The 15662-nt window shown below is 34.9% G+C and overlaps 1 protein-coding gene across 1 annotated transcript; it reads left to right on the forward strand.

Annotated features, from left to right (window-relative positions):
• The first annotated feature begins 374 nt into the window (after positions 1–374).
• On the forward strand, positions 375–11281 carry abtb1 (ankyrin repeat and BTB (POZ) domain containing 1). Its single transcript, XM_079897748.1, has 12 exons — positions 375–595; positions 1594–1656; positions 1741–1796; positions 3431–3575; positions 3655–3814; positions 4573–4618; positions 4710–4826; positions 5672–5784; positions 6285–6383; positions 6607–6774; positions 8457–8657; positions 9798–11281. Exons 1-12 carry the CDS (start codon positions 540–542, stop codon positions 10002–10004), a joined length of 1431 nt encoding a protein of 476 aa, XP_079753874.1. The 5' UTR covers positions 375–539; the 3' UTR covers positions 10005–11281.
• Positions 11282–15662: the final 4381 nt, after the last annotated feature.

Genomic DNA, 15662 nt, shown 5'->3' on the forward strand with positions numbered 1-15662 from the left:
ATTAGTTCTCAGCACATATTAAAATAAATATCTAAAGGGGAAAAAAAATAGTTTTTTAGAATGAACTTTTATAATTAACTTTATCTATTTTTAATTTTGTATATTCTTATATTTACAATATATTTTTTCTGAACATAATTTAAATGATTACGTTAAAATACTTAAATAATAAATCAAATGCTCAAAATTAGCGGAATTACAGAATTATAACTATTTCAGAATTAAAATTGAATATAATTTGTGTGTGATTAACATGCAGTTCAACGCTGGCGCAACAGTCAGTATGTTCCAACACAGTCCATAAGAGGGCGCTGTTGGGACGCACGTAAAACTCAGCTGTACGTACACAAATCTGCTTCCTGTTTACGTTTGCTGAGCACTTTCAGTACGAGAATAGACAGCAGACATCTCGAATCTCACCTGGAAACAGGCTCCGCGTTAGCTTTTCCACAACCGCCTCTGACCGTGTGCCTGTAGCCGATCCTGTCTGTTAGACAGGCCGTTTCAATGCATTTCAGAGAAGCTTTACCGCCGCGCAGATGGACGCCGTTGATCTGTTTTCAAGCTGCAGAAAGGGCGACATTGCCAGAGTGAGGTCAGACAGCTGATGGGTTGTTGTTGTTGTTTTGAAGTTTTTCCATGTGAACACATATCCACGGCCTATTTATTCTCAAGATATTTTATATGCATATATAAAGAGCAAATATACACTACATATAGACACTGTAACGTTACATACAAGTCAATATGCACAGCCTAAGTTACCTAAACTCTAGACTTTGATTTAATTGTAACCAAGTGTGCATGGGCTATATAGTCTGTAGATACATTTTAGTCATACCTAAACAAATATACATGACTTGTATAGTCTTTAGATATTAATTATGCATATCTAAACAAAAGTTCATCTCTAGGTATCTAGACACTACATATGCTTATCTAAAACAACAGTGTTGTCTTTAGAGACTGTATATGCACATGGAACACAATGTGCAAATCCAAGGCATATATATAGTGTTTGGATTCTGTATATGCCTATCTAAGCAACTGCATGGCATATATATATTATCTAGTATGTGCATTCAGTAGCTACTAGCTAAGATGCTGTTTCATTGCAATATAGAATTACGCTTGACTAGCACCTTTGATTGAAATATACGCTTTGCTTGTAACACCATAATATGCCAGGGTTGTTTTTCAGTGTCATTCAGTCGTGAAATGTTGTGAAACAGTGAAAGACCATGTGTGGCCTCAGAATTAGAAGGAAAAGCATGTGAGGGTGACAGATAACATGTCACTGTATTGGCCCAGATACAGTAAAGAATTACTGTACTTAGTCTTTTCTAAGTACAGATTTCTTAAAGAGATAGTTCACCAAAAAAATGAAAATTCTGTCATAATTTACTCACCCTCATGTTGTTCCAAACAAAAGTTTCTTTCTTCTGTTGAACACAAAATAAGATATTTTAAAGAAAAATATGACAATTTTTATTTTAGGGTGAACTATTCCTTTAAAGCTCTGTGTGTGATTCTCTCAATTATTATGTTGGTTGGTAATAATGTATCTGTTCACTCATTTTTCATCTTCTCCAGATACCTGGTTGAACAAAGAGATGTAGAGCTGAACATCAGAGATAAGTGGGACAGCACACCTCTGTAAGACTGCTTGCTTATTTCCATTGACTGTCTGTCATGTCTGTTTTGATGAAGCCACTGATATCTTTCTGTCTTTGTCTTCAGGTATTATGCATGTCTCTGTGGACATGAAGAGCTGGTGCAGTATCTGCTTGCCAACGGTAAATGCTAGAACGATTATTCATAACTAACCAGGGAGTTGTAATCTGCTCTTTATAGTGAGATTTTAATGATTAGGATACAAAATAAAGCCTGAAACTATGGAAGCTTGTTCCTGCCACGTAATAAAAAAGGTAATTGTGACTTTTAATCTGCTGACTTTTTTCTCCAAAGTTTATATCTTGCAATTCGGACTTTATAACTAAGCTCACAATAAGCAATTGTGAGTTTATATCTGATAAAAAGTTATAATTTGCAGGATGTAAAATATACTGGATATATACCCCCGGTTTCACAGATGAGACTTAAGTCTAGTCCCAGACTAAAATGCATGTTTGAGCTGTTTTAACAGAAAGCAACTTGCTTTTGTTTTGTTGTTTTTGACATTGTTTTGTCTCAAGATGCACACCAGTAATGTGTTTTTCTAAGGCGTTTAGAAAAGATACTTAAATGTCCTAATTGAACTAAGGTCTAATTCTGGTTTAATCTAAACCCTGTCTGTGAAACCAGACCATAAACTTTATGTATCTCACAATTCTGACATTATATTTCACAATTGCTACTGTGAGTTTATATCTCACATTGCAGAGAAAAAAAAGGCAGAATTGTGAGATATAAACTCGCAATTGTGAAAAAAGTCAGAATTGTGATTTTATTTCTCAGAATTGTGAGAAAAAAGTAAAAATTGTGAGATAAAAAGTTGCAATTAACTTTTGAATTATTTATTCCTTGGCGGAAACAAGTTTCCATATAAACCCAGGAATTAAAGGGGTGGTATAATGCCCTTTTCACAAGATGTAAAATAAGTCTTTGATGTCCCCAAAGTGTCTATGTGAAGTTTTAGCTCAAAATACCCCACAGATATTTTTATATAGCATGTTCAAATTGTCACTTTTTGAGGGTGAGCAAAAAACGCACCGTTTTGTGTCTGTCCCTTTAAATGCAAATGAGCTGCTGCTCCCGGCACAGGGGGCGGAGCTTCAACAGCTTGCACTCACACAGACATGCACTGAAAATTAAAAAAACTTTTAGTCTTTTATGTTCAAACCGAAGTCAGACAATGATGGAGAGACTCAAGAAGAAGTGACAACATGTAGACAACATTTCTGAATGGTTAGTTGATGAATTTATGTAGCTTATGTGTAGTTCTAGTTCTAGCTTCTAGTCATTGATTAGCATATTCTGTCTTGATAATCTATAAATCGTGTCCCGGGGGCGGGGTTTATGTAAATTTTAGGGTTAATGATGTCACTAACCCGGGAGGCATGTCGTGTAGTCTCTACCAGCCGTTTGTTGTAGTCCTTAAAAAGTGATTTCTAAAAAAGCAAATATCTCCCTTTGCTTTGAACTTTGAGCATTGTAACTTTGCAGATGTTGTTTAATCAACCACCCCTTTAAGAAAATGTTTTAAAAAAATCAACAAATAATGAATAATGAGTGAAAGCAGGTATGTAACCTTCCAAAAACTTTCAGGTGGTAAAACAACATTTTATTTTACTTAAATTAAAGAATATGTCCCCTTTAAAAGGTCACACCAGGAAAAAATGAATTTTGTGTCCTTAATAATTTTTTTTAAGAATTGCACCATAAGTTTTACTGATATTTGTGTAAGTGCATTACATCTTTGTTGTGGCAGGAGCAAAGTGTGAGGCGAACACATTTGACGGCGAGCGATGTCTGTACGGAGCGCTGAGCGACCCCATCCGCCGCCTGCTCAAAGAGTACAAGCGCATCACAGCGAAGGCCATGCAGAGAGACTACTACGACCAGTTCCTGCAGACGTGAGGACTATAAACACACACAAACAAAACCCAAACCACAGTCACTTTCACAAACTGACTGCTGCTTTCCCCATCGTAGGCTTTTGGAGCAGGGTAACTACAGTGACGTGACGTTTATGGTGCACGGTGAGATGTTCAAGGCCCACCGGTGTATCTTGAGTGCCCGATCTGAATACTTCGCTCACATGCTGGAGACCAAGTGGAAGGGCAAGAGTGCGATCGCACTCAAACATCCACTGGTAGGCGCTGTTTGACTGCACAAAAATTATTCTATTATAAAACTATTCATCCTGCCTGGAGCTGAGTGATTATATTACTACACTAAAACTCAAACTACAACCATAAAAACAAAAGTGTTACTTGAAATAAACGTTATATGAAATAAAATTAAATATATATATATATATATATATATATATATATATATATATATATATATATATATATATATATATATATATAAACTTATTTCAGCTAGTTGCCAACGCATTCATTTAGTTTAACTTGATGTACTCAAATAACTAAAAATAATAACAATAATTAATAAAAACTCTATAGACATTTAAAAATTGACACAAATACACAAAACATTTCTAAAACTTTATCTGAAATTAAAATGTAAACGGAATTTTTAAAAATAAAAACTGATTCAAAATATTAATAAAAACTATAATAGTATCTCAATGATACTAAAATAACACTGGCCTGTAGTTTGTGAGATCATGTCTAAGGAGTTGTAATTATTCATAGCATTACACTCTTTCATACCCTTATGAAAAGTATGTTTTATAAAAGTATGTAAATTTGGAAGGTGTATGTTCATAGTTTTTTCAGAAAGTGTTAATGCTAGTGTTCACATCTTGTGCTGCTTTAATTATCTTCTCCCTAGAGTTGTGTTAAATTAAGAAGCAGCTCTCTTATAACCTTTTACATCACCAGCATGCTTCAAACTTTCATGATCCTAATGTGTCCATTTCAATTTCCTTTTTTTTTCCAGGTCAATCCTGCTGCATTTGGTGCAATCATGCAGTATTTCTACACTGGTGAGCGTCAGACCAAGACCGAGAGTTAAGTTAGCAATCTTCTTCCAGACACTATTTTTTTCCTCACCCTGTGCTACCCTTTTTTCTTCAGGTCGTTTGGACATAGATGTGAATTACGTGGAGGATTGCAAGCGCTTGGCGAAACAGTGCAAGATCAGCGAGCTGATTGAGGAGCTGGAAGTGAAGTGCAAACAGGTTTATGAGTTTGGTGAGGAAGCACACAACAGTGAAACTGTTTAGCTAATTTGAAACTTGTAAATTAAAGTACCTATTGTACAGTCAAGCTGTCATTTTTTAAATAAAAAAATTAGCTACACTTCAAACTACCAATAAAAAGTTGCTGACTGCATCGAAGCGACACTAACGTTCAAAGGTTTGGAGATGGTACGATTTTAAAGTCTCTTCTGTTCACCCCTGCCCTTACACATTAAATAATATTATACCATGGTCTGGGTGAATACTCGATTCTGATTGGCTGCAGGGTGTCCATTAAAAAGTGATATAGGACACCTAGTAAAGGAGTTCTGGTGAAACTGACTGTTTACTGTTTGAAATTAATAAATAAATGCGCTGGCTACATCAGCTGTGAGTAACCATAGCAACAGGCAGTCAAAATATCCGTTTACAATTTATTGTATCAAAACAAAACTGAAGGATTCTACGAGCTGAGCGGACTATAAATATCTCCGAAACCAAGTTATTGTTTGTAAAAACTTTAGATTTCGATTGTAAAACTAATTAAAATATAAACTAATGTTTTAAAAATGTGTTATTTGGCAAGTGACCGTGGTATAAGCGGGTTAATGCCCTTCGAGGTGTCCATTGTCAGGTATTACACCTCGTCGGGCATTAACCCTTACTTAATCTATTTAACAGTTAAAACAGTGCAATAATAGCAGAAGAATTGCATTTGTGAATTTTTTTCTACAAAAAAAAAACAGTAATTTCAGGACTTTTTTTTTTTTAAAACTGTTTATTTATGATTTGGTAACTCAGTTGTTTCATTGCAGTGAAGCATATGACCAACCCTCTCTCTCTCTCTGTCTCTGTCAGTGTCTAATAAGCCCGGGACGTGTGTGAAGGTGTTGACACTGGATCCTCATGACTTCCAGCTCCAGGATGGAATGGCTCTGCTGGCTGACAGCGCTCTTCCCGCTGAGCTCAGGGTGAGAGGACGCACACACACGCTTACCTTTATCAGGAGTTCAGCTCTCACTTTCAACACCTATAGCCTCTTATCACCAGGGTGAAGATTCGTGCCGGTTTTATAATTATGGGATGTGTGGTTGCCTACCAACTGGTGGTTAAAATAATTCGTTCCTCATCACAGGAATAAATTACATTTTAAAATATTTTCAAAAAGAAAACCGTTTATATATTATATGTTAATATTTCACAATATCATTGTTTTTTTGGTATTTTTGAGCTAATAAATGCAGCCTTGGTGAGCAGAAGAGACTTCTTTTCTTTTCTTTTCTTTTCTTTCTTACCGACCACAAACATTTGAAGGGTCTTGTTTGTACATGTGCAAGAATGTTGAGCTGCAGTATTATAGACTAAAGTCAACCACTCCTGTTTAATGAAAAAGTCAGATTGTCACATATAGATTATTTCTATACACTGCTTGCAGTGATATTTTGTTTGATATCTGCTGTTTGATTTTTAGGTTGGATACGGTCAGCTTCCTTTCGATCTAACTGACAGCTTTCCGAGTTATCCTGATATCTGTTTCCGGGTGGAGGGCAATGACTTTCTGTGTCATAAGGTCAGTGTTTGGTAATACTGATAATCATAATCCCTGGCTGTTGTATTTGGGACGGCATTAGTTGCAACCCAAATGCAAATGAAGACATCAGTGTACTGTCTGTCTTTGGTTATATTTTTAATCACTTAGAATCGATTATTAGAATGACAGTTGTGCTTTAATATTCTATTTGTGGTTGATTAAAAAGGGCATTTTTGCAGATTAAACGTGTGTGTGTACGCAGGCGTTTTTCTGTGGTCGAAGTGATTATTTTAAAGCGCTGATGGAGGATCATTTCTGCGAGGGTGAAACTCTACAGGCTCATCCCAGTATTCCCGTCATCACCCTTCATGATGTGTCTCACGATTTGTTTACAAGAATCCTTTACTACATCTACAGTGACAACACTCAGGTACACACACACACACATGTGCAATGAACACTACACACAATCAAGACATGTCTCAACAGATGCTGAACATTTTCTATTGACCGAACGCTTCCAAATACAAGTTTCGAGTAGCTCTAGCATAAAACAAACTGATATTTATTAGTGTTGTTATCATTAACTAAAACAAATAAATTAAAATAGAAATATTATATATGATAAACCTAATCTAAAAAAAAAAAAAATCTTGGCAGCTAACTGAAGGTGTAAGTTGTACTAAAATGACTAAAACTGAAATAAAAATGAATTAAAGCTAAATAAATAAATACATTTATTTACAAAAGCACAACTTTCATAATAAACAGAGTGAAATACATGGATGCTGATGTTTTAGACGTCACCTACGGGCAATAACCTGTTTTTTTAATACAGTCTTGTAAACGTGGTTTATTTGCATTGCCAGTTTATTGATTTGCACGTAAATCGGGTTATTGCAATAAACTGATTTTTGGTTGTTATCAGCGTATTGTTGTGCATGTAAACGTGCTCTCAAAAAATACAGACCAACAGCTGAAGAGTAATATTCAGAGAAGAATGTGTTTTTAAGAGGTTTTTGAAAGAAAGAAGGTAGGATGCTTGACGTATGTCTTGAGGTAGAGCATTACACAACCTGGGAGATGTAACACTAAGACCTGGCACCCATAGGGACCCAACTAAATTTAGGAGTCATTAGCAATCCCGCACTAGAAGATCTTAAGGAACGAACAGGGGCATGAGGTTGAAGTAGATCAGATGAAGGACCAAGGTTATGAAGAGCTTTGTGCGTGAGGGTTAGTACCTTGAAGATTATGCGCAAGGAAACCGGAAGAATTGGAGTAATGTGCTCGTTCTGTCTTGTGAGAGAAATCAAACGGGCTGCAGAGTTTTGATCATGTTGTAATCGTTTGATGTTTTTAGCTGAAAGGCCATGAATATGCGAGTTACAGTATTCAAAGTAAGATGTGACAAAGGAATGTATGACAGTTTCAGGTTTCCTGCTGACTAGAAGATCGAATACGAGAGATATTACCACCTTAACAATGTGAGCAGTAAATGAAAGAGTGGAATCAAGAAGTACAGCAAGTACACCAAACTCACTATCCAAGTCTAAGTTAGGACACAACAGATTTAGAACCAATCAGTGATGGATGGATGGATGGATGGATGGATGGATGGATGGACTGACTTTATTAATCCCACACCGGGGAAATTCACCTATTACAGCAGCTCCACAAAAAAAAAAAAACAAGTACGGAAAAACACATTGAATACAAAATATGGTTGTAATAGATATAATAAGTGCTACATAGTGTCGTTACTGCAATTAAAGAGTCTAATTGCTGTTGGAAGGAAGGGCCTGTGGTACCTCGGTTTTGTCTGAGGTAAATTTAAGGTGATTTGCCTTTAGCCAAAGCTTAAGTTCCTTGATGCAAATTGTTAACCCAGGAGGAGGAAACACTTTGAACCTTAAACCGTCATAATACACTGTAGTTTTTTAAACTAAGTAGTAAGTCCTTTTAAGGCAAGTCATATCATTTAGATGCTAATAATGCCCCTGACAACAATGGTATCATAAATTGTACTTGTTTAGCTGAAATCATGTTAAACAGCTTGATAAATGCTTCAGTGTCAGATGTGCTAGTGAAGCCTCTGTCATTGTTTTCCAGCTCTCTCACGAGAACGTGTATGAGGTCCTGTGTGTGGCCGACATGTACCTGTTGCCGGGTCTGAAGCGTCTGTGTGGCAGAACTCTGGCCGCGCTGCTCAATGAGGAGAACGTGCTGCACATGTGGAAGACGGCAGAACTGTTCCGGCTCTCGCGTCTGGAGGACCAGTGCACAGAATACATGGCCAAGATCATCGAGCGGGTACGGCACGTACAGCAGCTGTGTGTTCGTTCACGGTTATGCTGCGTTTGTGCTTATCAAAACTCACATTATTTACATTCATAATGAAAGTCCCTGGTGTTATTGTGGCCCGCTCGTTCATTTTAATATTATTGTAAAAAACAATTATATAAATATATTAGGCTATATATTTTATATTAATGTAAAATTGAATTATATAATATAAAATTATAATTTATTTTAGATTATTATACATTTATATTAAAATATTTTGTAATATTATTATAAAATATTTGTAAATATACAATTAAATGTAGTATTAAAAATAATAATTTGTACATTTATATTTATATAATATAAATATATAAAAATAAATGTTTATAATATTATTATAGAAAATAAGTATAAAATTAGTTATTTAATATAGAAATAATATTTGATTTTATATAAAAATATACATGTATGTTTATATAATATAAAAAAAGTTTATTGTATTTTTAAATATAAATAAAATCAATTTATTATAATACATTAAATATTTTATAGAAAAATACATATTTAAATTACATTTAAAATATACATTTAATATAACTATATAAAAGTATTTTGAAATATAAAACATTTATTATCCAATATACAAATGATATTTAATTTTTATAAATAAACATTTGTAGTTTTATATATATATATATATATATATATATATATATATATATATATATATATATATATATATATATATATATATATATATATATATATATAATTATACATTTATATTAATACATAATAAAAAGTAATATTTTTTAATGTTATAAATTTTATATTTTGTATTATTTGTTAATAAAAAATAAGTGTAACAACTTCCACCTGATAGATAAACTTAAGTCCTGCCCTGTTTCACGCTTATTATTCAGTTTCACTGGGAAATATGTTAAAGTTCATAACACATTTAACACAAGTTAAATGTGTTATGAAATATGAAGGTCATGTTTTAACTATTTTCAACATGAATTAATCCTGATGACAAAAATACCATTTAATACTCAGGATTAAATTCAGTTTCTTAGAACTGTTCTGCTCTAGAAGCCTTATTATAAAAAATTTGCGTGTGCATTTTTTGGAAGATTTTGCTCAGAAAGGAAGTCATGTTTGTTTCAGCTGGTGGAAAGGCCAGAGTTTGCCGATATGATCAGAGAGGATGCTGGGAATGTGGCGGCCAGACAGGAAACTGATTCCATCCCTCTGGTGGACGAGATCCGGTTCCACATCGCCAGTAACGTTCAGACGTACAGCGAAATCGAGGAAGCCAACCAGAAACTCAGCGCCCTGGAGCTTCTGCTGGCCAGCATTGGGCTGGAGTGCTGAAAACAAAAAGGAACTTGAGGTCGAGAGAGAGGGAGCGGGACGCTGAATGATTTATAAAATGCTTTACATGCACAAATACTCTGTAGCAAACTAGCATCACATTAGCAGTACCAAACTAATATGGTCGATTTTAACCAAAAACATACTTGCAGATGCGTCATATTGCAGTGGCCTGTTGTGATTTAGTGAAGCTTCCTTTATTTAGCTCTTCCTTTTGTTTTCCATGAACGAACAAACGAACTCACTCCAGAGAGATAAAAGCTTGACATTTTGATTTTCACGATAGTGAGTGTCGCGTTTCAGTTGATATTAGCGCTCTTCATGATGTTCGGGCATATACTGTTCATTCTTCCAGATGTAGCAGAATATTGAACTAACTCTACAGGAAACTCTTTGTGAAGTGTTGTGGATGCAGAGTCAAAACAATAATAAATAATAAATAGGTTTAGCTGTTACATCGCTGAACATGATTTGAGTCAATATTTAATCAAAGATGAGGCATTTCCTTTGGAAAGAAAGATTTTATTTATGCATTTATGAATAGGAGTGCATAGAACATGGTCGGAAGAATCTGAAAGTGTTTTGAAAGGTGTTGTCATGATGGGACTGAGAGTCACACAATCGTGCATATTTGATCCGAGAATTGAATTACAAAAGGATTTCCCTTGTTTTCTCTGGTGTTTGTGTGACAGCGCCATTTGTTAAAGCGAATGATTATTTATGCCTCTAAATGTGCGTTCACTCACAAATGCATCTTCCAGCACTGATATAGAAGTTTCTCTGCTTTGCACCCACAGGAAAGACTTCTGCTAATGTGCATGCAATATTTGCATTTAATATCAATATTACAATCAGGAAACGTGCTCCTAAACCTGACTGTCCTTAATCTTTCTCAACCTAAACATTTTTGGCTTGTGCTTTTCTTTTCCCTGCATTGCTTTTATTTTATTTTATTTTATTTATTCTGTTTTATGCAGGTCTTAAAGTGACATGTCTACACGATGTGGTTTAAATCATCAGCATTATCCTTTGCTCATTTTCATAGCAGCACTTGAGTTTGTGTGTGTTTATGTTACTGAACTGGGTGCTCAGGAGAACATCCCACAAATGAGACTTGTGTATGAACATTCATAAATGTCAAAGTCATGAAATATCCATTTATGATCGGATGCGTTGGCATTGCAGATTCCTTTCATATGATTTATGGGTGGGATACTGTGACTGAATGAGATGTACTGTACATAGGTGAGAAAAAATAAATATTATTTAATAATGTATTACTTGTGGCTGTTTGATTTGACTTTACAAAAGTATTTCTCTGCATACTGAAATCTGAAATCGCATACTTACCTACAATAGTTGGCGAAAAACAATATGTGACAAAAGAAGTATGTCCCAAATTCACAGTACTCATAAAACAGTAGGCAAAAAGTACCCAGATGAACCACTACTTCTGGTGAGGACACTTTACTATCCCATGAGGCCACGGGAGAGGATTTGTGAATGGAGGTGAAGCGAGGCAACTGACGCTGGTAGGTCACATGATAATGACAACATGGCGAATGTAGGACATCCAGATTAAATTTAAACTATATAGAACATACATTTTTTAGCAATTATGAAGTAATTACTTATTCAGAATAATTACCTATTTAAGAGAGCATGCTATTCTGGACGGAGCCTGTGTTTTCTGTCCTGTGTTGGTTCATTGTGTTTTTTTTAGGGCTGTCAAAAGATTAATCGCGATTAATCGCATCCAAAATAAAAGTTTGTGTTTACATAATATATGTGTGTGTACTGTGTATAATTATTTTGTATATATAAATACACACACATGCATGTATATATTTAAGAAATATTTGCATACATATACTGTATATATATATTTTTTTTTTTATATATATATATATATAAATAACACATTTTTCTTAAATATATACATGCATGTGTGTGTATTTATATATACAAATTTAATTATACACAGTACACACACATATATTATTAAAAACAAACTTTGATTTTGGATGCGATTAATCGCGATTAATCTTTTGACAGCCCTAGTTTTGTGTGTGTTTTTTAATACCCAGTTTAGGTGTGTTCTTGTGTTTGTCGGTCAGTTCTGGTTTTTGTTCTGTTTTGTTTTTTGACGCGTTTGAGTCCTCGCCATCTCTCCGCACCCACACCTGAAAATTTCATTGCCTTTTTGTTCTATTTTATGCTGGTCTTTTTGAGACCACTGGCAAAATGATTCTGTTTTTTTATTCAATACAAATTATTATTATAAATTGTATCATCAGAATACTTTAAGCGAAAAGTTGAAAATATTTTACAAATTACTCGAAAATGAACAATACTTTTACAGCATTCATTAATCTCAACATTTACTAAAACATTTTTAAGATCAAAAGTTGCATGTGTTAACATTTGTTAATGCTCTGTGAACAATGGTCAATAAATGCTGTGTAAATATATTACTCATTGTTAGGTAATTCATTAAGTAATATTAACATAGACCTTATTGTGTAAAGTGTTACCAATATTTCTTAATATTTATGTCAATATTTATTGATTTTTGTCCTGCAGGAGGCGCTAAGTATTAGTGCAGGACTCAAACAGGGATCATGATTTCACTGAAGGACAAGCGTTGTTTTAAACGATAACTTTTAGACATTGTCTTAAATATTATCTGGTTTGCATCACACGTTTATGTTATATAAAGAGTCATATCAAATGTTTCGTAACTGAATGTCCCTAAAGTGCGTCTAGCAGGATTGCCATTGTTTTTAATCAGCTCATAGAGATAAAGACGCGTTTGTTTTTAGTGCGTTTAAAACTACCAGGGACGAAATGTGGAGATAGCATAGAACAACATGGAAATTGTCACCTCCCATTTATTATAGCTTATAAACCTCTGAAACCCCATTTAAATTCTCGTTTGCTGGAGTTTGGTACTTGTCAAAGGATGGCACGAAGCTTCATGTTTCTCCAGGCAACAGGAGGCAGAATTACCATGACAACCGACTCAAGTGAAGGATGAAGGCCTATCAGTGCAGCGTTTCTCTGACATCTATCATATAAGAACTGTGTGTGTTTGTGTGACTCAGATCCCTGAGTCACACTCGATAGAGACATGCCATGAATCTGTAACTAACCAGGCAGCGGTGGATCTTTAATGTGAGGTATAACTACTGTAGGTCTGCAGTGATCTCACTCACCGCTCGGTTTAAACATACACCCACAAAGATCTCAGAACCAGTACAACTCCCACTTCACCCACAGCACTCGCTGAGGTACAGCCAGATCTGATGATGTAATCTCCCATCATGTGTTTTGATCAGGAGGAACAATAAAACACCAAACGCTCTAGACAAGCCGAGGAAGGCAATGCTTGTAAAATATGCTTCTTTTTTGTCTTTTGGCTCACCGTATAAACTAGATGAGTAAAGTTTGATGACAAACTTTGATGTTGACTTGACAAAGCTAGGTCTGATAGTTTAAATAAATAAATAACTTTGAACAACTTGACCTTTGAAGGTTTTAGCACATTGTTGGCACGAATTAACATGTTGCTAGCATGATTTAACATGTTGCTAGCATGATTTAGCACTTCGCTAAAGTGAATTAGCATTCTGCTAGCATGAAAAAGTAGCATGTTGCTAGCATGTTTTTGATGTTGTTAACATGAATTATGTTGCTAGCGAGATTTAGCATTTTGGTAACTGAATTAGCATGTTGCTTGCAACACTTTACAATATATTCAAATAGAAAACAGTTATAATAATATTTCACAATATTACTGTTTTTTATTGTATTTTTACTGTGTTTATGTATTTTTGATCAAAGAAATGCTGCCTTGTCTTACAGACTCAAATCTTACTGACTCAAAACTTTTGAACGGTAGTGTGTTCTTCATTTTTAGGAGTTTTAATTTGTCCAAATACTTCTTGGAATCACTGATCAAAGCAGGGTTGTAGATTTGTTGGGTTTCTCTAAGCCTGCTAGAGTATTTGTGTCAGCTGAAGTTTCCCTTGCACAAAATTACCATGGTAACCATGTTTTCTGCCAAAATGAAAGGAGAATGGCATGCAGGTCAAAGTCTGACAAGTAGGCAAATATCCTACTCGGATATTAAACAAATATATTCGGAGTGTTGCATGTATGTTCTCCAGCAGTTTAGTGTGGGTTATATAAACAATGGCTATGTTAATTTAACACCGGGAGTTTTGCTGTGATATTGATGTTTCCACGGGCAGAAAACTGAGCATTAAGAGCATCACATGTTTCCCACACGTAACAAGTAACCTTTTCAACTAATCTTACAGTGGAAATCATTCAGCATTATCATAAATATCAAGTCACTCAATAAAATACTGTGGGTCAAAAACAGTCGCACATATGTACACACATTTACATTTTCATTTACAGCTAGTTTTAATCTGTTAATTTTCTGTTTTATATGTTTAATCACACATCTGTACCCCTGGGAATTACTTATTTAGAGTATTTCCAGGAATGAGGCCTATTTCCTGCTGCGATCACAGCATTGGTGGAAAATTGGTGAGGCTTAGTTCTCCTGCATTGTTTAAATCAAGGGCAGCATGTGTTGGTCATGTGTACACTCTTAGAAAAAAGGTTTAGTGTGGTTCGAAACAGAACTCAAGGGTTCTTAACTCAATTTTAAAGAACCAGAAAGGTTCTATATAGGGAGAAATTTCTTAAAAGGGTCCTATTATGCTTTTTACATTTTTAACTTTCTTTACTGTGTAATGTTGCAGCTTGAGCATGAAAAAGGTCCTTGAAAAAAAGGCTTTGAAAAAGGTCACTTCAAAAGGAGTTTTTCTCTAATGAACACCTCACAATATTCCTCATTTAAATAATTCCCGCATGAACAAAAAATGGGCGTGGCCTGGTTGAGTTGAATAGTTTCTGCATCCCAATTTGCATACTATCCGTCCTAAACATATAGAGTCCTAAATAGCCTTCGAAATGAGAATTAGTGTGTCCCAAATTGTAGTATGTTGAAATTAGTATTCCAAAGATACCCGGATGTCTACTTTTTCCGGTTAGAATCTGAAGTGCAGATCCATGCACACTAACGGCTAATACTGCCCACAACCCTTTGCATTGGATGAGGATTCGATTAGAACTACAAACACGAATAAAAAGAGTTAAAAAACAAACATGGCGGATGTGCAAGTCCGACAATTTATGTTGAGAGGTTTAGATAAAGGGGTTGAGTGATTAAGAATCAGTATCTAACCTGACGAAAAGATATTTATTCATTGTTATCCACCATGTACTTTTGTAAAGATACATTTGGCAATTAACTTTTAAATGCATCATATTCATTATGCAAATTGCAAACACATGAGGAGAGTTCTCCGCATGAAAGACCCACGACTGGCAGATCAATGTGCTATTACATTTCTCAATGAAACGGTATGAAATTAAATTGAATTGAATGTGGAGGATTTTAACTGTGACAAGATGATTGACAGGGCAGTTTAGAGTGACAGGAAGCACGTAACTAGCGACAGAGCTGTCAGTTAAATTAGTTTGTTTCAAAGCTTGCCTACTTTTCTGCTATACACTCAAAAGTATGTACTTTTTCTTCACAAAAACAGTACATACTTTTAGGGCACAGTAGCCTATAAGTAG

This window comes from Squalius cephalus (genome assembly GCF_949319135.1).
Source record: "Squalius cephalus genome assembly, chromosome: 16".
In the NCBI taxonomy this organism is placed as follows: domain Eukaryota; kingdom Metazoa; phylum Chordata; class Actinopteri; order Cypriniformes; family Leuciscidae; genus Squalius; species Squalius cephalus.